The sequence below is a fragment of the Vidua macroura genome, chromosome 1 (assembly GCF_024509145.1).
Source record: "Vidua macroura isolate BioBank_ID:100142 chromosome 1, ASM2450914v1, whole genome shotgun sequence".
NCBI classification, from domain to species: domain Eukaryota; kingdom Metazoa; phylum Chordata; class Aves; order Passeriformes; family Viduidae; genus Vidua; species Vidua macroura.
In genome coordinates, this window is record NC_071571.1 from 96980883 (window position 1) to 97002164 (window position 21282).

The 21282-nt window shown below is 34.3% G+C and overlaps 1 protein-coding gene across 2 annotated transcripts in view; it reads left to right on the top strand.

Annotated features, from left to right (window-relative positions):
• NETO1 (neuropilin and tolloid like 1) overlaps nucleotides 1-8951 on the top strand; it is a 63105-nt gene extending 54154 nt beyond the window's left edge. The window contains exons 8-11 of one of the 2 annotated variants that reach the window (XM_053979870.1): nucleotides 2723-2836; nucleotides 5161-5719; nucleotides 7124-7198; nucleotides 8426-8951. In XM_053979870.1, the coding sequence (XP_053835845.1) occupies nucleotides 2723-2836; nucleotides 5161-5719; nucleotides 7124-7184 (734 nt within the window). In that variant the 3' untranslated portion in view covers nucleotides 7185-7198; nucleotides 8426-8951. The remainder of the gene's footprint in view (nucleotides 1-2722; nucleotides 2837-5160; nucleotides 5720-7123; nucleotides 7199-8425) is intronic. The other variant, XM_053979879.1, reaches the window with a different exon arrangement.
• Nucleotides 8952-21282: the final 12331 nt, after the last annotated feature.

Sequence of the window (21282 nt, forward strand, 5' to 3'; positions counted from 1 at the left end):
AACAGGACTGACAAGTTTTCATTCATTCAAAAAAAAAAAAAAAAAAAACCTTAATTAGAGTAAGGGAAACATATTGACTTCTTGTCCAGTTTAATCATTCTGTGTTCATGGAACCAAGGAGAAGACTTGGCTATTTTAATTTTACAAACATGAACAAGAGGGGGTTGTTTGTCATTAATTTTCTGAGGCTTACATTTGGGTTTATCTTATGCTAAGTTTGCTGTACTGGTTCTGAAATTGCTTTGCTTCACTATTCATCTTGTTTTGACATTTATTCACATACCATTTTTTTAACTCCACCATTCAATAACACAATTTAAGAAAACTTACATTTTCATTCTTTTTTCCTCCTTTCTCTTGCTTTTGGCTTCCAGATGTCCCTGTCACCTTTCTGCATAATTATTCCTTCTTCTTAAACATGAAAAAAGGGTTTTTAAAATTGCTCTTTATTTTTCTTTCATCTATGAAACATTTCCTAATATTTTTTATTTGCTAGAAAATCTTGCTATTTCTTTTAGTGCAGAATAAAATAACCAATTGACATTGTTTTTTCCCGTACACTTCTCTCTGTCTTATTTTCACTTCTTTGCTACCTCCCTTTAGTTCTCCTTTTGTACTTATCACCACTATACTTCTGAAGACAGACAGCGCTCTGTCCTTCTGACTTCACTTCTAAGATCCATCATGCCACTCTGAATGTTTTTTGGTGTTTTGGTCAGGTTTTTTTTTTTTTGTTTGTTTTTTTTTTTTTTTTTTTTTTTTTTTTTTTTTTTTGTTTGTTGGTTTTGTTGTAGTTTTTTTTCTTTGTGGCTTTAATCATATAACCTATCGCAATCCTGCAAATGTTTGTTTGTTTGCTTTTGTTTTTAATATTTCCCCCTTGTTCCTGTGTCACTCCTTGAAGTTTCTCTGTTTGATATTTGGGTCTTCTTCTTTGGAACACTTTGTATTTTGAATGGGTGCCTCTTTAGATCTTCTTAGGTTTCTCACTTCTTTTTGCTCAGAGTAGGCAGTGAGACTGTTTCTGCATGTGGGAAACATCCCAAAAGATCCTCACCTAGCCTGGAAACAGGGATTGCAGCTAGAGTGTGAAAGGATGATTATGCCTCTGATGTGTTATCTACGTTATGTGTCACATCATGATGTAGCACAGCATCCTCCAGGCTCAGCCTTCATTGTCCCCAGATGACAGCAACAGATAAGGATTTCCCTTTCTAATAGGCACATGTGCTCTTCTGATCTGCCCAGCATAAAGTAGAATCCTTTCTGTAACAAACTTAAAATGTGATCAGGCTCCCTGCACCTCAGGAGATGGTATACCAGATTTAAAAACAAAAATTGAACAGTAGACAGGCTGGTTGATGTCTTCTGGCTAAGAGATACAGTATATGTACAGTGTTATATCTGAGTGAGTGGTTGCATATTTGGGGTGTGCTTTTTGATTTTGTGGCATTTACTCTTTGCTTAACACACCATAACTGCTCCAAATAAAACAGGTATGGATATCTTAAACACTTATTGGTAAGCGGATTTATTGGCATGATCTATTGAGTCATTAAGATCTACAGTACAAATCCTTTGTATTGTCCTTTGTTTGCAAACCACTAAACCATTCTCTCTGCTATGCATTTATGTTGTCATAGGAACAGCTTCTAAAGCTGCAGAGGAGAACAATTTCCATGAAGAATCAAACTCAATGTATCAGTAATATAAGCATCTTAACTGCTTTCTGATTAGCTAGGGGTCTTAGTTTATTATTTATCTCTCCCTTACAAATAAATATAATAACACTTTTGGGTTGATTGAACTTGAAAAATACATAAGTTCATTTTTGACAATTTAACACTGACAAAGTTTGTAGCTCTTCTAAGTTATAGAAGTCTTTTTTGTTTAAAGAAGAGATATGAGGAGTAATTTATCTCTACTATATTATGCACTTTTGGATCAATAGCTTCACAACCCCAATACCTAATGCTCTCCCAATACTTCTGTAAACACAACAGTTTAGCAGCATCTTCAGTACCTTCCAAAGGCTTTCAGGCAGTTTCTTCACAGTAATAATACATGGCCATCAGTAAAAACATTTTCCTGCAGCTTTAATCTGCATGATTCTTCTAGGCCATGGGCTTCAGGGACACTGAAGACTGTTGTGCTTCTTTATCTTCATACTTGTGATCAAAAGGATGCTTTTTTATGACTAAAAAAATTTTAGAATAATTTTACTTTCTCTGTGTATAAATGGTCAGACACCGTTGATATGCACCGTCAAGTACATACCTTCTTTGAGTCACACAAGTTTTTTATAAAATTGAGGTTTCAGCAAAAACTTTAAAAGATCACTCATTGGATCAGTCTGGGATAGTTAACTCTTTTCGTAGCAGCCCACAGGGTGATATGTTTTGGATCTGTGGTTAAACTGTTGATAGCACATCGATGACTTCCCAACAGTGTTTGGAATTCAACCCACTACATCCAGAAGAGTCATACTAGGGGAAGGTTCAGTCATTTTAGATGAAACTGAGAACCTCTTGCCACAGAATAATAAAGAGTCTGTGACTTGAGTGCTCTCCATGCTGCATGTCAAATATTTAATATGCACAAGGAACACATGTTGTATGGCTTTGTCCTATTTTAGAATACATGTCCACTCCTAGATGTGTTTGTAGAGGAGAGCTGAATGATTTGCTAATTTAATATCATTTATCATTTCTCTCATTTTTAGCCCCTTGTGAAGCCAACACATTCTTTTGCCACAGTAATATGTGTATAAATAATACACTGGTCTGCAATGGACTCCAGAACTGTGTGTATCCCTGGGATGAAAACCACTGCAAAGGTAACACGTAGAATTGAAAAAAGTTGTCATTTGCCCTGCATGACATACAGCATATAATACTCAGTTTCTTGCTAAGTATGTGCCAAATGGGTGAAAACTCAGGAAGAGTAATTTGGGGAGAGCATGCATTAAGCAATAGAGAAATGAAGGAAAGTAAAAAAATGCCAGTGGATTTTACTTTCAGTTTTTTCTTTTTTTTTTTTTTTTTTTTTTTTTTCTCTGGTGTTGCATTGGTTGTGTCCTGCTATTTGTTTATGCACTTCTGGGAGGCTTTCTGATCACTTGGTCTCTCTGCTTTATGTACAATCTAAAGTATAATTAAATGTAATATTTTGGTTCCTTTGCCATAGTTACCTTTGTAGTGGAGTAAGATATAAGTAGCAGATGTCTTTTAGCTGCATGATATGCCCATAATAGCCCAGGTAGTCTTACCCAGGAAGGTGGAATTAACACTGTCAGAAAGCAACCAAATCTGCCTATAATCAAGTGAAATTGAAGTGCAAGGAACAAGCTTGTAAATATTACATCTGGAAATCAGATGTAATATTTCTTTCATAGGCAGGGAGTGATGTGTCCTACCAATGTACTGACAATGGTTTCTAAATATTTCTGTGGTTCTGTTACAAAAACCAAACAAACAAGCCCCAAAACAGCATCTGTGCTGTCTGCAGGGAAAAGAGCTTGGCAAACTTACATTGCAGCTAGGGAGACAGTTCACTTCTGTCTTGTATCCCCCTGCCTCCCCCCAACTGCAGATTTGTTCCTGAAAGCATGGGATATGCCAAATTTAGGAACCAATCAAGAAAAAAATTCAGAATGAAGTGGATTAGCAGTCAGCCCATAAGTCTACTGAAGCCTGTAAAATCCTGACAAGTAGTGCAATAGGGTAAAACACAAATGCAAACATATACTTCAAAAGAACACAGCTAAACTTTGGCATAGCATAATATTCTTCTAAGAAACTAAACAGACAATTGGGAAATGAATATTCATTCTCTTGTTCTTCACAATAGAGGAAAACAGAAAACCTTCATCACTCTTCAATTTCCAGAATGATTTTCATCTTTCCTTTGTCAAGTATCTTTTATCAGGTTTTGTGCATCTATCCTCTCATTTTTCTGACTACAAAAAGGAGATTTGCTGATTCCAGCAAAAATGTTGTTTGCTGCAGTGTTGCTTTTTCTAACCCTTGCTTTTTCTCCAGAGTCTGTGTCAGTCAGTTAGAGAAACAGAATGAATCTACAAGCTTAGACAATGATCTACTGAAGAGTTAAGTTTTGGTAACTAGGAGATTTTGAAGATATTAATGTTACCATTTTGGTGCCAATAACTTCCATTTCAAAGGCTTTTTCTTAATTCCTTTTATATGTTTTAGGTTGCCAGGAAAAATTACACTAAACTGGGTGTTGAAATTTAACCACAGTTGTCTTGCTATGCCTGAGAGACACTGATGCAAGCACTTTCAACTTGAATTTCTACAAGGCTCAGTCACCATATTGTGCCTGCAGCCTTGTGAAAGCCAATCACAGAGAAAGATGCACAAGACGTGGGGGAAACTGTTTTCATTTTATTATTTTACTGCATTTTTCTGCTTTATTCACAATGCAGAATTTGCTGACTAATTTATTAGAGGCTCCTGAGTAAAGGGTAGTAGATATGATTAGCTTTTGGATTTTTATGGCTGTTTAGAAAGGTTTTGGTAATTAATAGCGGGGAAAAAAGCAGAAATATCTTGCACAAATTTGTGTTTTTTTCCTTTCTGAAATCTAAATTTTAATAACTTTTCTATTTTCTCCTGATTTAGTTTTTTCATTGAACGCTGTCAAAATTCCCACTCAGCTCACAAATACTAGATCTTAATTCCTTTAAAATCTTGTTCTTTCATAGGACCTAATGTCCTAGCTGCATATATTTACTGGGAGAGAGAGAAAAATAATGAAGAGAACATCTGTAAAATCTTAGGGGTTTTAGCAGTGAAATGGAGTTCAGAAGTGACACTGATGCCATCTGCTTGTTATGGTTGTTGTTTTTTATAAAAAAATTAAAATAATTATTTTGTTTAATTAAACTTGCAATATACCCTGAATAAATAAGTTTCCAAGTGAATAGGCACACAAAGGATTTGTGTGTTGCTTCTTTGTCATTCACAAATATCTGATTTCTTCCTCTTTTCTTTTTTGTCAGTGAGATTGATTAAGTGAACTCAGAAATAGACTAGGCTCACCCTTGCAGTAATCTGTGAACCCATCATAGTTGTTTTTATTCTTGAACTGCAATTAATGCTGTGCTTGGTTTTTGTTTTTTTTTTATTCCCTGTCACACAGAAAAAAGAAAAGCAAACCTATTGGACCAACTTACCAATACCAGTGGGACGATAATTGGGGTGACTTCTTGCATTGTGATCATCCTCATTGTTATCTCTATTATAGTACAGATCAAGCAGCCTCGTAAAAAATTTGTCCAAAGGAAAACAGACTTTGATCAAACAGTGTTCCAGGAGGTGTTTGAGCCTCCTCATTATGAATTATGCACCCTTAGAGGGACAGGGACTACAGCTGACCTTGCTGACGTTGCAGATGACTTTGAAAATTATCATAAACTGCGGAGATCCTCTTCAAAATGCATTCATGACCATCACTGTGGATCACAAGTGTCTAGTATTAAGGGCAGCCGTAGTAACCTCAGCACAAGAGATGCTTCTGTCTTGACAGAAATACAACCCCAGCCTGTAAAACCACTTGTTCAGCCCATGAACAGGAGAAATATCCTTGTCATGAAGCATAGCTACTCACAAGATGCTGCTGATGCGTGTGAGATAGATGAAATTGAAGAGGTGCCAACCACAAGTCACAGGCTGTCCAGACACGATAAAGCTGTTCAGCGGTCAGTATCAATAGATTTTTGATGAAGACTATTGTGTAAGGACTTGATTGCCCAAGCATATTCATTCTTTGTCCAGTAAAGATGTATTTTCTTTCTTCTTTATTTATTGTTTAAATTTCTGTTTCCTGATCGCACATGCCATTATGTTATCTCTCTTTCTGTCTCTCTTTCTCATTTCTGCTCCTCTTTCCTGAAGGATCCTGTATCTCCGTTTTACCTTTCTTTTTCTTTCTTTCTTTCTTTCTTTCTTTCTTTCTTTCTTTCTTTCTTTCTTTCTTTCTTTCTTTCTTTCTTTCTTTCTTTCTTTCTTTCTTTCTTTCTTTCTTTCTTTCTTTCTTTCTTTCTTTCTTTCTTTCTTTCTTTCTTTCTTTCTTTCTTTCTTTCTTTCTTTCTCTCTTTCTCTCTTTCTCTCTTTCTCTCTTTCTTTCTTTTTTCTTTCTTTCTCTCTTTCTCTCTTTCTTTCTCTCTTTCTTTCTCTCTTTCTCTCTTTCTTTCTCTCTTTCTTTCTCTCTTTTTCTTTTACTGTTTTACATATACCTACATGCGTACACACACGGGTCAACAGAGAACAGGTACAATTTTTAAAAACCAAAGAATATTGTGTGCATTTAGATTTTTGGAATAGCCACATACATGTGGTTTCCTTGTAACTGAGGTGGCCTTGAATATCATCCACTGTTGGTCTAACCATCTCTAAATGAGTTCATCAATAAATAAAAGATACATATATCCATTTTGATGCATGACACAAGAATGAGGAACACAGTCCTGGGGTAAGGAAACTACTTTCCTCATGGAACATTACCTTTTATATAATGAATGACATTATTTCCAAAACTTCACTATATCTCTTCCACTATTGATCACAGTGTTTTGGTTTGCCAAATAAGACAACATAATGAACACATATATATTTACATATAAAAATTAATTTAATGGGAATATTTCTAATCAATAAAAAAGAAAAATCAAGCATAATATTTTTAATAAAAGAGCTATTTCTTCTGTATATTGCACTTTGAATCACTGTAAATATGAATGATTAAAAGTTTACAAGTAAAAGAAAAAAAACCCAAAAAATTTATACAATTTATTTGAAAAAGAACACATAACCCTTATTTTAATATATTTGTGCTTTCTCTTGCATGCATTATTTATACATTTCTTGTTATTGTTTACATGATCTCCATATTTTCTTTGCACATTAAGGCATTTCTTTCTCTTAAAAAAAAAAAAAAACAAACTTATTTTGTTATTTTAATCCAATTGCATGTCTATGTAAATTACTTCATGAATATCAAACAGATTATCAAAGTGTACTGTTTATAAAGTATCTATATGCATATATTTATTTTTTTCTATGCAAACACTATTATTTTGAATGAAATAGCCATAACATTCCAGGTTCTGCCTCATTGGGTCTCTAAGCAAACATGAGTCTGAGTACAACACAACTAGGGTCTAAGAGAAAAACCTGAGGTAAGTAAACATACTTATACAGCAATTGAACATCTGTTGCTTTCCATTTTATTTGTTATATTGCTAAAATGTGTATTAGGTCTCAAATTGTATGTCACCTTATATGGAAACAGGTTTGAATGTCTAAAAACTGAAAGCCAGATGACCATTTTAGCATTGAAAACTAAGCAAAATCTGTTAATTCCTTATTCTTGACAGAATTACAGTCAGCCCCTAGCAAAAACTATCTTCATTCCAACTGCATTATGAAGTCATGTGCTTTGCATGACTCCTGCATTTCATTTATTTATTTCTTAATTATTATTTACGAAAATAAAAGTTAGAGCCCCAGCATGTGATATAGAATGTAAAACTTGGCAATTTAATTCAAGTCAATAAGATGTGGAAGTATGTGTTTTCAGTTCATTTTTTTCATCCAATCTTGTGAAGGGTTTGGGGAAGAGTGTGTGTTAGTATTGATAGATTTAGGATTCTGTAGCACTAAGATTAATGTTTTCAAATTAAACTTACTTTTTGGAGTATTTACTGAGACTTTTAATTTTGCACAATTTTTATCAGCAATTAATAAACATAATTTCAGATGTTCATAGTGGAGTTATAGATGGCTGCTAGTCTATCAGTTTATATATGTGTATATATAAGCATAGATATGTGTATATACATTTTTATGTGTATATATGTATAAAGCAATTTTGCAGTGAAATAATCCATTACTGGCCTGGAGATAGTTTAAGTAAATATTTTTCTGCTTTTTTTTTTCCTCAGAGAGAACACATTTTAACTTAGTTTTGATTTCAGACAACTATTCATGCAGTCATGCAAACTCTGAATGGAAAAATCTATAATGAACTATCTTAGCTCTCTGAAAGAGAGAGAGGACAATTATCCAATTTAATTTAATTGCCTTTATGTAAACCTAAGAAGTATAGACATATCTTACCTCCTTAGCCTGATATACCCATTCCACAAAAATATATTTCTTTTGTAATTTGGTTTCTGGCCACAAAGTGCTCCTTAGTTATTAAATGTGTTTGGAAATTTGCTGAAAACTTGAGGAAGAAATTAGTTCCTGAGACTGTCCTTTTATTTGTTTTGATTTTTTTTTTAAGTCATAGTTTTCTTTAAGTTGATCTGCTTTATGTCTGTTATTTACTTGTATGTTGTGTGATATGTAGAAGAAGATTTACATTGAACTTTTGTTATATGTACGTTGTTTTCATTATATAGACTGCTTGAGAATAGTGCGCTCCTGGGTGATTTTGAACATGCTACAATGAAATATGAAACTATCGTCCTTGGAAACACCAGCTAGAGGTTTTATGGACTCTGACCAGCTATTCTCTTATCATGAAAAAATTCAGCAGTGTTGAGTAAAATTACTAGAAGGCAATAAGACTTTGGTTATTATGCTTATCAGTCATTTCTCTTTTTGTTTTTCTCTCTTCTTTTTGTTGCAAGTAAAATTCCCAATTTCAGGAACAATTTATTGAAATCAGGTATTTAGCCATTCATAATCACTTCAATAGAAACGTTTGTTGGATAAGCATCTAGCAATATGACTGAATTTGACATTGAGAAATTAATCTGCATGTATGTTACTGAATATTTGAGTTGGCAAAAATCCCTTTATTAGATACATTGTAAAAAGCATGCATTCACAGTTATTGCTGTTACTGTTCCATTTCTGTGTCATATGCTTGCTACTTGTAACTTTTATATAAAAATACATAAAACAATGTATAATAATTTCGTACCTTGAGTTTAATGCAATGTTTTCTTTTACCTAATTTACCAATCCTGTGTAATTCAGGAAATCAAGCTCAAAATGTAATTTCTAGGAACTTGAAACACAGATATAGCAGAGAATCAACTGTCTCTCATCCCTCAATTACTGAACAGATCTTAATTTTTTAATACTTAAATGAATTCATAATAGGTTGATCACCTAATTTCAGTTAAAAGGTTTGTGATAAGCTATGTATTCCATTCTGTACTCTTAACTAATTTATTTCCATGGTAATTGTTAGGAAGTTTACTTCTGTACAGTAGAGTAGCAGATTTTTCTTAGTTACACAAATCTTATGGTTGGGTTCCAACTTTAGAAATACAGACATAAACCATTTCTTTATGCAAGATAAACTAATGTTTGTAATTCAAGCTGTTAAGTATTAATAACCAACACCAAAATCAAATTTGAGAGGTTACGTTTTTAAGGAATTACTTATAGGTTGAAGAGCCACTATTACGTAAAGTTGAAAGCCTCCTCATCTAAGAACTCAATAACCATGCATAAAATCACAGTTTCATTATTTGAAGTGTATCTTTCAAGTTCTCTTCCAAAACAAATCCCAGCTCCTTCTGAAACATCTTGTGTCATTCATGTTTGTTAGGTTTTTCTGCATAAAAATGTTGCTAGATTTATTAGAAAAAGTGTAAAGAATTTCATCTATGTTCCTAAACTATAAGTACATGAGAAAAAAGAAAACTGAAAAGACTGACATAAAAAATAAGGTGATCTAGATGAGCTATTTAAATATGTAATATATAATTTGCATAATTAAAAATGCAGAAAATCTGATTTCTACAACTGTGACGTAATAGTGACATGAGAAGAAGGGTTTCAGGTATTTGACTACTTTTATATTTACAGAGTATTTTACAACTATTTTTTGAGCTTGAATAATTTGTTTGTTTTCACATATTAGCTGCAAAAACAGTCCTCTGTCTTCTGCAGTCATTGAGAGTCATTGAGTCATCCCTCAGTTACATGGGTTTGCAGTATGCACTCATAGTTCATTTCCAGATCAGGAGCTCTTCACAAGTTCATGCAATTTATCACTGGTTTTTTCCTTAACCTTTCCAAGTCCTAGCTCATCATCCTTTTTTTAAATATATGTTAAGATATTTGACACATCCATGCTTAAAATGGATGCACCAATGAATCCCTTATAAAATGAAGGAAGAATTAAAGATTTGCTAAATGAAATGCATATACATGCAGACACTTGTATGTATATTTATAGATATTTAGTATTTGAGATAGTGTATAAAATAAGGAAAAACCTAAATATGAATTTAGCTTTGATTGAATTATATTGTTCACGCAGAAAAATGCTGAACTTGTTTTTTAAAGTCACTGTATAATTACGTCTAAGTGCCTAAATTCCACTGTAACACAGAGTTTGTCTAGTCCCTCCCAGACAAGTACACAATAAAATTCATTTTTAGATTTTTCCAGTGAAGTGTTAACTGAAAGAACTGAACTGGAGAAGACACAGATATTAGTAATGCATGCACATCCTTGCATTCTTTAAAAAATACCTAATTGTGCCACAGAAAAAGGAGGGAGAAACATAAAATACTGTATAAACTGAACAAGTCAAGAAAAGTGAGAATGCTAATGCTGGATCCTGGAAACTCCTTTAGAAACATAGTGCCTAATAGCTAGGTATACCCTTAAACAAAAAACATTGTAATTACAAAATACATGTATAGTGGGGTAACAGGGTCAAAATATATCTATTAAAAATATTTTTAAAATAATTCAAACACAGATAAAATACTATAATTAAAATATTTAATTTCAAGTAATTGAATTCTATGTATAGTCAGGGTGAATAATAGCCTAGTCCACTATACCACAAACAGTAAAGATAATATTTGCTTCTTATCACACAATAGTAGGATATCTTAATGTGATCTATGAATCTCAAAATTTTAAAATAAAAGGGGTCGTTGCTGGGAGTAAGCAGCTTTCCTTTCCTATCAGTATTTTTCATTATTATGAATCCACGTGTTTAAAACCAGAAGGAAGTTCAAACAAGCTTTAAATTTTATGGAAAAGAAGTTTGAGTTAAATTTACGCAGCTGTATGTATTAATATTGTATAACACAGTAAATTACTGTGGATTAGCTGAGCTACTAGTCCTAGCTTCATGCATTTTACCTCATGTTTGCCTTAAACTAAAACTAAGAATTATATTTACTAGATAATTTTGGTTTGACTGGTGCAATGAGCTATGTTGACGGTATGGTTATTTCTTACATACTTTTTAAAAATGAGGTTTTGTTATCATAGTCCATTGAAATATTGGTTATAGTTTTGCGGTCTTGTTTTTTTTTTCTTGTTTTTTTTTTTTTTTTTTTTTTTCCCTCCATGAATGTGTTATGGATATACTTTTCTTTTTGCATGATAGTTGAACAGCTACACTCAACCTTTTTTCTCTGCTCTGGGAAATATGGCCTTTGCAATTTGTCAAGGACTCTCTGCAGAATCATTTAAAAAACTCAGGAAGTTCATATTGTAAATCATCCTCATTTAAACTTTTTCTATCTTCACAATTCTAAAAACAGCTTGGAAAAAAAAGTCTCTGATAAATGTTAGCACCTTCAATTTTTCTCAATTTTTATGCTGGAGATATTCTCTTGAACCTATCAACAATGTAGCCTGTGAGAGGGAATAAGAGAAAGTAGGAAGGTTTCTTGTTAAAGAGAAATTGTTAGCCCCCACAACCTCCCACACCCCTCAAAAAAATCAGACAAAGAAAAGAAACACAGAAAGGTATAATTATTAGAAGAAGAATATAAAGGACCTTTGCTAATACCTATTCCCAAATTTGCAAACATTTTTATGGCAGATAATTTCTTTAGCCACCAAATAAAAGCATTCTCTTCATGTCCAGCTCTGAAAGACAGGACACTTCACAGAACACTGTCCTACAAACAAAATTTGGTTTTTTTGGTGTGTCTTCTACTTTATGTGTGAATCTCCCTGATACCACAAAGATATTTCAGCTGAGGGAGCACAGCTGAAGTACTAAGGCATATACAAAGGATAAAAGCTGCACCATTCAAAACTGTTTTGAACATAGAAGTCTATATCTGATCTGAAAATATCTCCTCATTTGTGGCTCAGCACTTGATGTGAAGTCTTACATTCACAACTCCACTGCTCTTCATCATTACCTTAGGATCATGTCTCTTTATTCTTTGATGATCACTTTACATCTTTATCACTTGCTGCCTTTCATGACTGTCCACAGTGAGTTTACTTTGAGTTTAGCTCTGTTCCTGTCTCACCTCAAAATTCACTGGAAATGCTGAATATCTATCAGCTCGCTGCTTTTGTGTTACCCTTGGATCCACCACCTCTTTCCCATCTGTCACTTTAGAGCCATCTTAATTATACCTTGCCTATAAACAGCAAAATGAAAACATGAGATCTCAGCAGAGATCTCAGCATATCCTAATTACTCTCAATTTATATAAAACAAGAAAAGCTATGAAGAAGCACTGGAATGGACAGGAGGATGGCCTCATTAGGGTATACTGGGCATACTGGGTCTGCATTTTAATGACTGTGCATCAGTGCTGTCTGGGCTGTCTACCTCCATGTGTTGGCATGACCGCTCCTGTGATAGCCATAACTCACTGTTCATCCACCATTTTTCTTCTCCCAGTTTACACCATTGTCAAACCATGTCCAGCACTTCTAAGTTTTCTTCTGTCTGCATTTATATTAGTATGTATCTCCACAAACATAAATCCTTGTCCTAGCCTCCTTCGCATATCTATTAAAACAGTGCACAGCCTGGCAAACACTTGCCAATGGTGTGGCAGAGGTAAGGTAAGAACAGCAAGGTAAGAACGTCAGCTACCAGAAGAAGCAGGAGTTGCTGCTTCCATCCATTTTCTTTCCCAGGAAAAGGAATTGTGCTGATCCACAATCTCCAAACAAGGTCACCATGGGAAAAAAGGGAAGCTGCTATCCCCTTCAAGCAATGAATCCTAGCTGGGAGAAGAGAGACAAATTAAGAAGCCCATGATGAAAAATGGAAAGAACAAGATTGCTTAGATTTCTTTACCAAAGTAACAGTCCTGACCAACACTCTGCAGCATCTTTTCATCTCTTCATTCTCAGATAAAGGAAAACTGTGGTTCAATCCTTCTTCATCCCAAGGAGAAAGATGCTACGACTGTGAGTATCAATTTTATTCAGAGCTCTGGAAGGACTTAAAAGCTTCTTGCATAAATGTAGGCAGACAAAGACTTACTGGGCATATGAGGGTAATGTTGTGCTGCTACACGCAGTCTCTGCAACATCTAGTTATTTAGATCTTTTAAGTTTTCCATTCTTCAGTCAGTCCTCCAGAAAGGTACATAATAAACAGACTTAACTACTTTAAAAAATGGTGGCTTTACAGGAAAGCAATCACTTGGTATTTAGTTTAGTTGGATGTGAAAATACCTGTAGTGCATGCTGCAGCTATTGTGAAAAAAAAATGTGCTTTTTTTGCACAGATGCTAGATTAATGTATCTGGTTAAATGAACCATTCAGTTGGATCAACTGCATCACTAAATGAAAACACCTTTCATCTGAGATTTTACTTGTAAAACTGCAGTGCCTGATTCATGCTTCAGTCACATCCTCCTTCGAGATCCTGCTTTTTTTTCTGACTTCATTGAAAGTTTTAGTTAAGAAAAATCAGTTTGTTATAAGTGAATGACTTCAACCATCTTTAGTGAAGCCGAAAATATGATTTGTACTGGGGAAGGAGAGCTTCATTCTCATTTATCAGTGCCAGAGGAGTTTTCAACACAAATCATCTACTCTTTCCCTTTTGTTTTAAAAATCAGTAGTTTAAAGAAAATTTAATGCTCCATACTTAGGTGATCAATGTAGGTTTGAAAAAAGAAGTAAAACAATTAAAGAGAACACCAGAAATCTAAAGTAAACATATTTTCCCAATGATCAAAGCAACAATAATATTTTCAGAAGTTAGAGTTGAACCCTTGGTTGCTACACAAACCCAATCCTCGCCTTAATTTTTAAATAAGTTTCATATTATCATAAGCTAAAGTTCAGCTCAGGAATAGGATTGATTTTATATCTGTATACCAATTTAAAATTTAAAATTCAACATTTAAAAATCAGTAAGGTGCTGATATCCTTTATTTTAAGCACAACTGATTTTGCTGGTCAGAAAGAATTGCTGTCTTTTTTTCAGAGACAAGGCTCTGCATTTTGAGTTTTCCTTGCCAAATGGAAGACATTTTTAATTTCTTTCCAACATTTTCACTCCCACATTCTACTGACTAGTTTTGGTGCAGAAAACACCCATGGGGTGATTTTGTTTGATATTCTGAGCATATCTGGCACCACTTTAGTAATGAAACAGTACATTACAGATCTGCCTCCAGGAAGAATTTCTTCAACTGTTATCTAAGTTGCATGGCCAAGATCCTGGCCCAGAGACTTGTGCTATCATTTGAGAATAACTTCAGTAACATAAAGTAACTTGTTAGCTTTTAGTATCTTGATAAAAAGTCTACACTAATCTAGGTAAATATTATGTCACTAGAAATAATTTAAATCCTACATTTTTAAAATGTCAACATGACATCTACATTTGTTAATATTAGCATCTCTTTGATGATTGAAAAAGAGAGTGATGTTAACATGGAAAACTTAGAGTTCATAGCAGAAGGCAGCAAGGATTTAGTGACATTTTTATTAAATATGCTACACTTTTCAAATCTGGGATTTTTTTCTTTAATTCAGCTAGAAATCTTAGTTTTACTCCTCCTTTTTGTGATATAAACTTTGTAGTCTTTATGTGACTATCAGATTAGCATATCTTTTGCAATTCAGTAGCTTACAGGGACTCAAAAAGAAAAAAAAAATATTTCCTGTGCTGGCATATAGCATACAGATTTATAAAAAAGTCTATCAAATGTCATTAGAGTTCATCCGGATCACAATGTGCTGCTAGAAAATTATTAGATTAGAGATGTATAAAAATAAAAATAGGAGATTACTCTAGAAGTTCTGCACAATTTTAGTTTTCTAAGATTTTATTATTCAATTGGATTTGATCAAAAGAGAAATTTCAACAAGCATAAGCTTTTATGGAAATCTCAACAGGGACATAAACTTTATATAGCATCAAGTTTTAAACACACATCTGTTTGGAATATATGGAGTAAAAAGTAAGGGAACATTTAGAAACTTTTTTAATGCTTTGAGAAAATGAGTGCTTCTTCTGTCTCAGAATTAATCAAACAGATTTTCAACAAGCTCCTTTCTATACAATCTGTGCATAGTGATGAACAATCCATTTAAATGGGAGGTATAAAATGCAATATTTGAGAAGGAACAGAAGTAGATCATGGTAGTGAAAGTGTTTAGAAGTATGGTGTGATTCTGAACCTAGTAAATACACCTTGAAATACTGCAAAATTTTAGTCCCTCTGTTTTCCCTATTGTAAGGTATATGATTTAATGTTGTGGCATACCAAGGGCATAATTGCCAATTAATTAAATAGGAAACTTCTCTCTTAGAGCTCCTGAATCAGAATCTTCTCATTCAGCCTCTGAGGCTCAGCATTCTCTGCTGCTGGTGGCACTAAATGAGCTGATAATTCAGAAGGCACTTTGTGACAGACCTCTTGTCATTTTTGTTAGGACTACAAAACCCACCTCCAGCTATGATGATAATAGCAGATGTTAGTGGGTGATGAAAAATTTGGTTCAGTTAACCTTTAACTAATAGTTGTATTGCCTTTTATTTGTCTTTACATTTTACCAAATTAAAGTAGAAATTAGAGGGTAGCTAATTTAATTTAAAATATGTTCTATCACTCTGTCTGGATTTTCTTTAGCATTCTTGAAACCTGTTTGCTGATAAATATCTATCAAATGCTTCTTACTTTATGCCATGGCTCAAATGACATTTAGCTTGAGAATGAAGTTCTGAAGATTTAAATTTGGTTATCTTACCTCACCCCTTGACATTTATTAACATTTCGAAGCTCTCCAGCCTCTCAGGATCTGCTATCCAGTTTGAAGCCAACTTTTGTGCTGAATACCCGCCATGTCAGAAAAAAGAAGAAAAACTTTTCATCAGAAGATTACTAATCCATTTTCTCAATGAGAAGAACAATCTGAGTATTAGATCCACATGGTGCCTTCTACTGCTAGGTGGCAAAAAAGCCTAACATTTCAATTCACAGGTTGCTATTTTTGCTACATGAAAACAGTCCTTGTCTTCAATTTCAAAGCTTATTGAGGAGAAAGGGGAAATCAGAGGACGATGATAAGGGAAAAAAAGCAAAACCCCAGCAGTGGTAAGTAAATAAATAATTATACACTGGTGCCTAAAATTAATGTACAGCATAATATGGGGCAGAGCCATTTCTGTTCCTTTTGAATAATTTGCAAATTCTCTAGTGAGTTTATGGAAATTGTTTTTAGACCTGGATCAGACATCGTCTGCTAAGACTTTAGTTAAGTTGTTTTCATCTACTTCTAATATTTAAGGACTCTCTACTTTCCTAAATGCTGTTTAAAGGTATTAGAAACACAGTTTCAACAATTTCCACTACATCACTTATTTTATAGATTATATATAGATCACAGGAACTACAATATGGACCACCTGTTGAGCCTAGAAAAACATATGCATAGCTATGGATGGCATCAAGTCAGTATTGTAATCATAGAGCATTGTTTGAAAAATGGGGCAAAATACAATGATGTTTTATAATGTCACATTGAAGGATGCAATCCACAGAACCTTAGAAGAGGACCTTTTAGAGACAAGGCAGTACAGAGTCATCTCTACGGAGCTTTCCTTTGTCCTTTTTCATATGCTGATTTCTACAATAATAGCAAACATTGTGAAGGAGAAAGGGAGAACAAAGGCATAAAGCAGATTTCTTTTTCTTTCATAATAATAGTAATGCTTATCTCTGCATCTACTGCTTGGATAATGTATTATTTGGGGAGAACTCAGTGCTGATATAGCCTTTCAATCATAAAATGCATGGATGATGCTTATGCAAGGCTTCCCCAAGATCGTTATTGAAGTTTTATAAAATTCATAAATCCAATAAACATGAAATGAGAATATTACAGCATTTTACCTTTGTTGGTTTCAGCCGGAAATTCATCCTAGATTAAAAAATCTGCAGAAAGCTCAAGTCTGAACAAAAGTCATGAATCTCTCCCCACTCCAAGTCATGCATATTGTGGAATTTAATACTGACTAATTTGCTAAAATGTGGTGCTTATGCTGACATATGCTATCAATATTCTGATGTGGCATGCTTTCCATCACTTAGAATGCATATCTCCCAGGTACATGGATACTCTATTACAAACACAGGAGCTTGTACATCCCCAGACAGCAATAAGCAGTCATCAGCTTGCTGAAAACTGCAAATGTGCCCAAGCTAATGCTGCAAGTATTTGGACTGATATTACACAAAGAAGCTGGACAGAGAAATACAAGGGAAGGCTTTAATCTGTTTCCAGAATATTTTATGCTTGGTATTACAAAATGTATTTCAATTTATATGACGATGAACATATGTTAAAAAGACTTATCAGTTCACTTTCTGAAGATGCTCTAGTGTTTTATTCTGGGGGAAAAAAAAGATGCAGCTAAAACGTCATGATGTTTAGGAAATATCTGTTCAACCAGCTCATGACTATATGACTATGGAAACTCCACCCTAACTTTATTTGTATTTTGTTATTGGTTTCTGTGTCTTTAAATCTCCCTTCATGAATGTTAGTCAAAGGTATTTAATGTCTCAAAGCTGAATCTTGGTTGAAATCTTGGATAGTTTAACCTTTTCTGGCTTAAGCACAACAGAAGCCAAAGGAAAGATGGGTACTTGTCATTTCCTCAAGCCTGTGCCACTGCAGGGAGAGTCAAGAAGGAAACAGCCTCATCTGAAAAACTTTAAAAGTTTTTTAGATTCTTCACCCCATCAGAAACCAAAGTACTATAAATAAAGTCCCACTGCTGTAAAAGTGCTTCTTTTCCTGTCATAAAAAGAAAAAACCACAAAAAAAAAAAAAAAAAAAAAAACAAAAAAAACCAACAAACAAAAAAAAAAAAAAAAAAAACAACCAAAAAACCCACAAAAACATGAGAGGCAGATTAAGGCTGTCTGACATTCTTTTAATTTATTAGTAGGTGATTGCTCATCTGCGTTCATTTTGATGAAACTCTGAAACTGATCTGGGAGGTTTCAAGCTTAGCCTGCCACATGGAAGACAATGGCATCTAACCAATGGGCCAAGGAATGGGACTCCTCTTTACGCCTTTCACTTTCCCTATTAATCTAAGGAATATTTGTCTTTAAAAAGAGAAGGAATAATTCTTACATGAGTAATTTACAGAGAACTATGCAAGAACAGCTACAGTGTTGTGCTTACAGGCAATTAGTTTTAGAATAGTTTCCATTAAGCTGAATTTACAGCTTCAGGTAACAGTATCTGAAACCTTCCAATTGAAAGCAGTGTCTGATATTGATTCTGTCTTTCCATGTTTCAGTTCTGCTATTCTGTAGAATTTGGGAAGTCCGTCTTCTGAGGGCTGGAAGAAAATCCCTACAGAAGAAGAGATGCTTTACAACATATGCCTCACACAGCAGCCACCCCTCCTCTCAGCGCGGTCACTCTCACGGATGACCAAGGTCACAGGGGTGGTAGTAACCAGTAGCAGCTGGAGGAAAAAGAGCCTGAGGGGGTGTTGGAAAAGGGAAACTGAGGTCTTTTTCTAGTGTATTATTGCTGCTGCTTTACCAGTAACAACTGATAAGTCATCTTGCAAACAGTAAAAGTTTTCCTTTGTCAGCCCCTCCTTATGTGAACTTAGACCTTATCTGAGTTTACAGCAAATGCTGACTGGCAGAGGGGATTAAAAACAAAGGGGTCTTTTCCTATCAACTAATTTTGCATTTTCACTTATTTTTTAGAGGACAGTTCCATATGTTTTGTGTTTAGATAGAGCTACCTTGTCTCCAAGGTTTTTAGACACCTCAGGTTTTAGTGCAGGACAGGTTTTAAACACTCCAGTAGAGTAGTCAGCTTCTACTGGAAAGCTCAGTGTTCAGTATTGTTGTTTAAATGAATTCATAGTCAAAAATACTCGCCTCATGAATACTTATTTCTTTTGATCCAGGTCAAAACAAACTCAATTGACTGCCTCTGTGATGAATTTCAATAAATCTTTCTTATTTCTTTTTGCTAAAATGGGAAGATGAGGGGAAGAAGGTAGCATATTTTATCTGGAGTCAGTTTCTAATTCAATTAGAGCTTCATCTTGGCCCCATTGAACTCACTGGGCTTTTTGCCACTGAATTTAATAAGGTTAGATTCAGACTCATAACTTGCAGTTTCTTATTTCTTCCAGATAACCAATTAAAATATTAAATATCTCAGGGTGAACATTTCCTTCTCGGCCACATGTTCTTTGATATTGTGTTATTGCTTTTTCTTCTGTCCTTCTGTAACTTTTAATTGAGTTCCTTTGTGTATAGGTAAAGGGAAGCTCCTTTATTTTAAAACTTTTCAGGATACGCTTTAGTTTTGATGGTTTCTAAAAAGAGAAAAAAGTAGGAACATTTTTTTTTTTTCTAGTAGAGGTTTAATCTACCAAATGTGCTTGCTTGAGGATGAATTGGGAAATGAGATGATGAATGAGAGTATGAGAGCAAACATACATTTTCTCTCTCCTTTCTTTTAATTTAAAAAAGAAAAAAAGGAAAAGAATGTATTTAGTTATTAAGAATCCTTGTTCATCAGACTCTCCAGAAAAAATAAACCTCCTTTATATTTAACAAAATGTCCATTGTGAAAACAAGATTATTACTCCTGATAGTTGGATTAATTTCTGGAGCCTCATTACATTTATCCATTCATTCTTTTTAAATCTATCAGGTCATTACTAACATCAGGGACAACTGAAGATAAGGCCTTTTGATCCAATTTGTGTCATTGGTTGCTATCCCTGACAATACAGATAAAAAGGAATGTGATATCAGGGTTTGAAGATTCAGATAAGAGCTTGAAGCAGGAGATATGGGCAAAGCAACACCTCTAAAATGTTCTTGAATGTTGGTCTATTCTTGTACAAAGAAGAAGCTATTACAGTGATAGAGAGAAGAAGGGAAAGAGAAAGGGAATGAGGAGGCTGAGGGGAGACCCCATTGCTTTCTAAAACTACCTGAAAGGAGATTGTGGTGAGGTGGGAGTCAGTCACTTCTGTCATTTTTTAGTCAAAAGAATGTGAAGAAATGGCCTTAAGTTGTACCAGGGAAAGTTCAACTCAGATGTTAGAAAAATGTTTATCACTGAGAATGATGGTTAATCGTTGAAATAGGTTGTCGAGGGAGGTTGTGGAGTCACCCTCTCTGGAAATGCTTGAGGAGTCCAGGTTTCTCACTTGGGGATATGGTTTAGGGGTCATTATGGTGGTGCAAGGCTGATGGCTGGACTAGATGATCTTGAAAGTCTCTTACAAAATGTATGATTCTGTGTGACTCTGGCTTGATTTTCTTTCAGATTTGTTCTGGTGACCATGTACTTGTTGGGTGGCAGAGTATGTACCAGTAGCACTGCCTGGCTAATACTAGAACAAAGGTATATTACCCTCCATTCAGGCAAATATTTGAAAATCCTAACTTTGCTCTAAGCAAAGGTTTTACACCACAGTTACTGATTTGGGCCTTATGTGCAAGGCCAAAAATATGCTAATTATCACTTCTCTGTGCACATTCACACAGCGTATTGGTATATGCAAGATGGTAACTGAAGGCTTTTCTAGAGCATCTGAAATTAAGTAAAATTTAAATTTTTACTTGGGTTTAATAACAGCAGGGGGATAGAAGCGGAAAATGTAAAATCCCATCCAAACTATTGATGTGCCATGTCAGTAGAACATTATTTCTAATTGTGTAATTAAGTCTACTTTTTTTATTTTAAAACCTAAATTACAGAGTGTAGGGTGTTAGATGCATGAGGGCAATTCCCACTCCTTGTAAGAATTAAACTATTGACTACTTACAAGGTTTTCTAATGACAAAACTGTCTTGCAAATTCATTATTGCCTTGTTTATTGATTTATCTAGGTCTCTGAGGAATATTACAGACTGATCTGAAATGTCTGTCTCACGTATATTGAAAAGACTTAAAACTGCTGAAAACAACCTATTTGATGTCTGAATAACTTTGTCTAATTGTTGACTTTAACACTAACTTAAAGGATATATTGGATGCTATCATGTCATT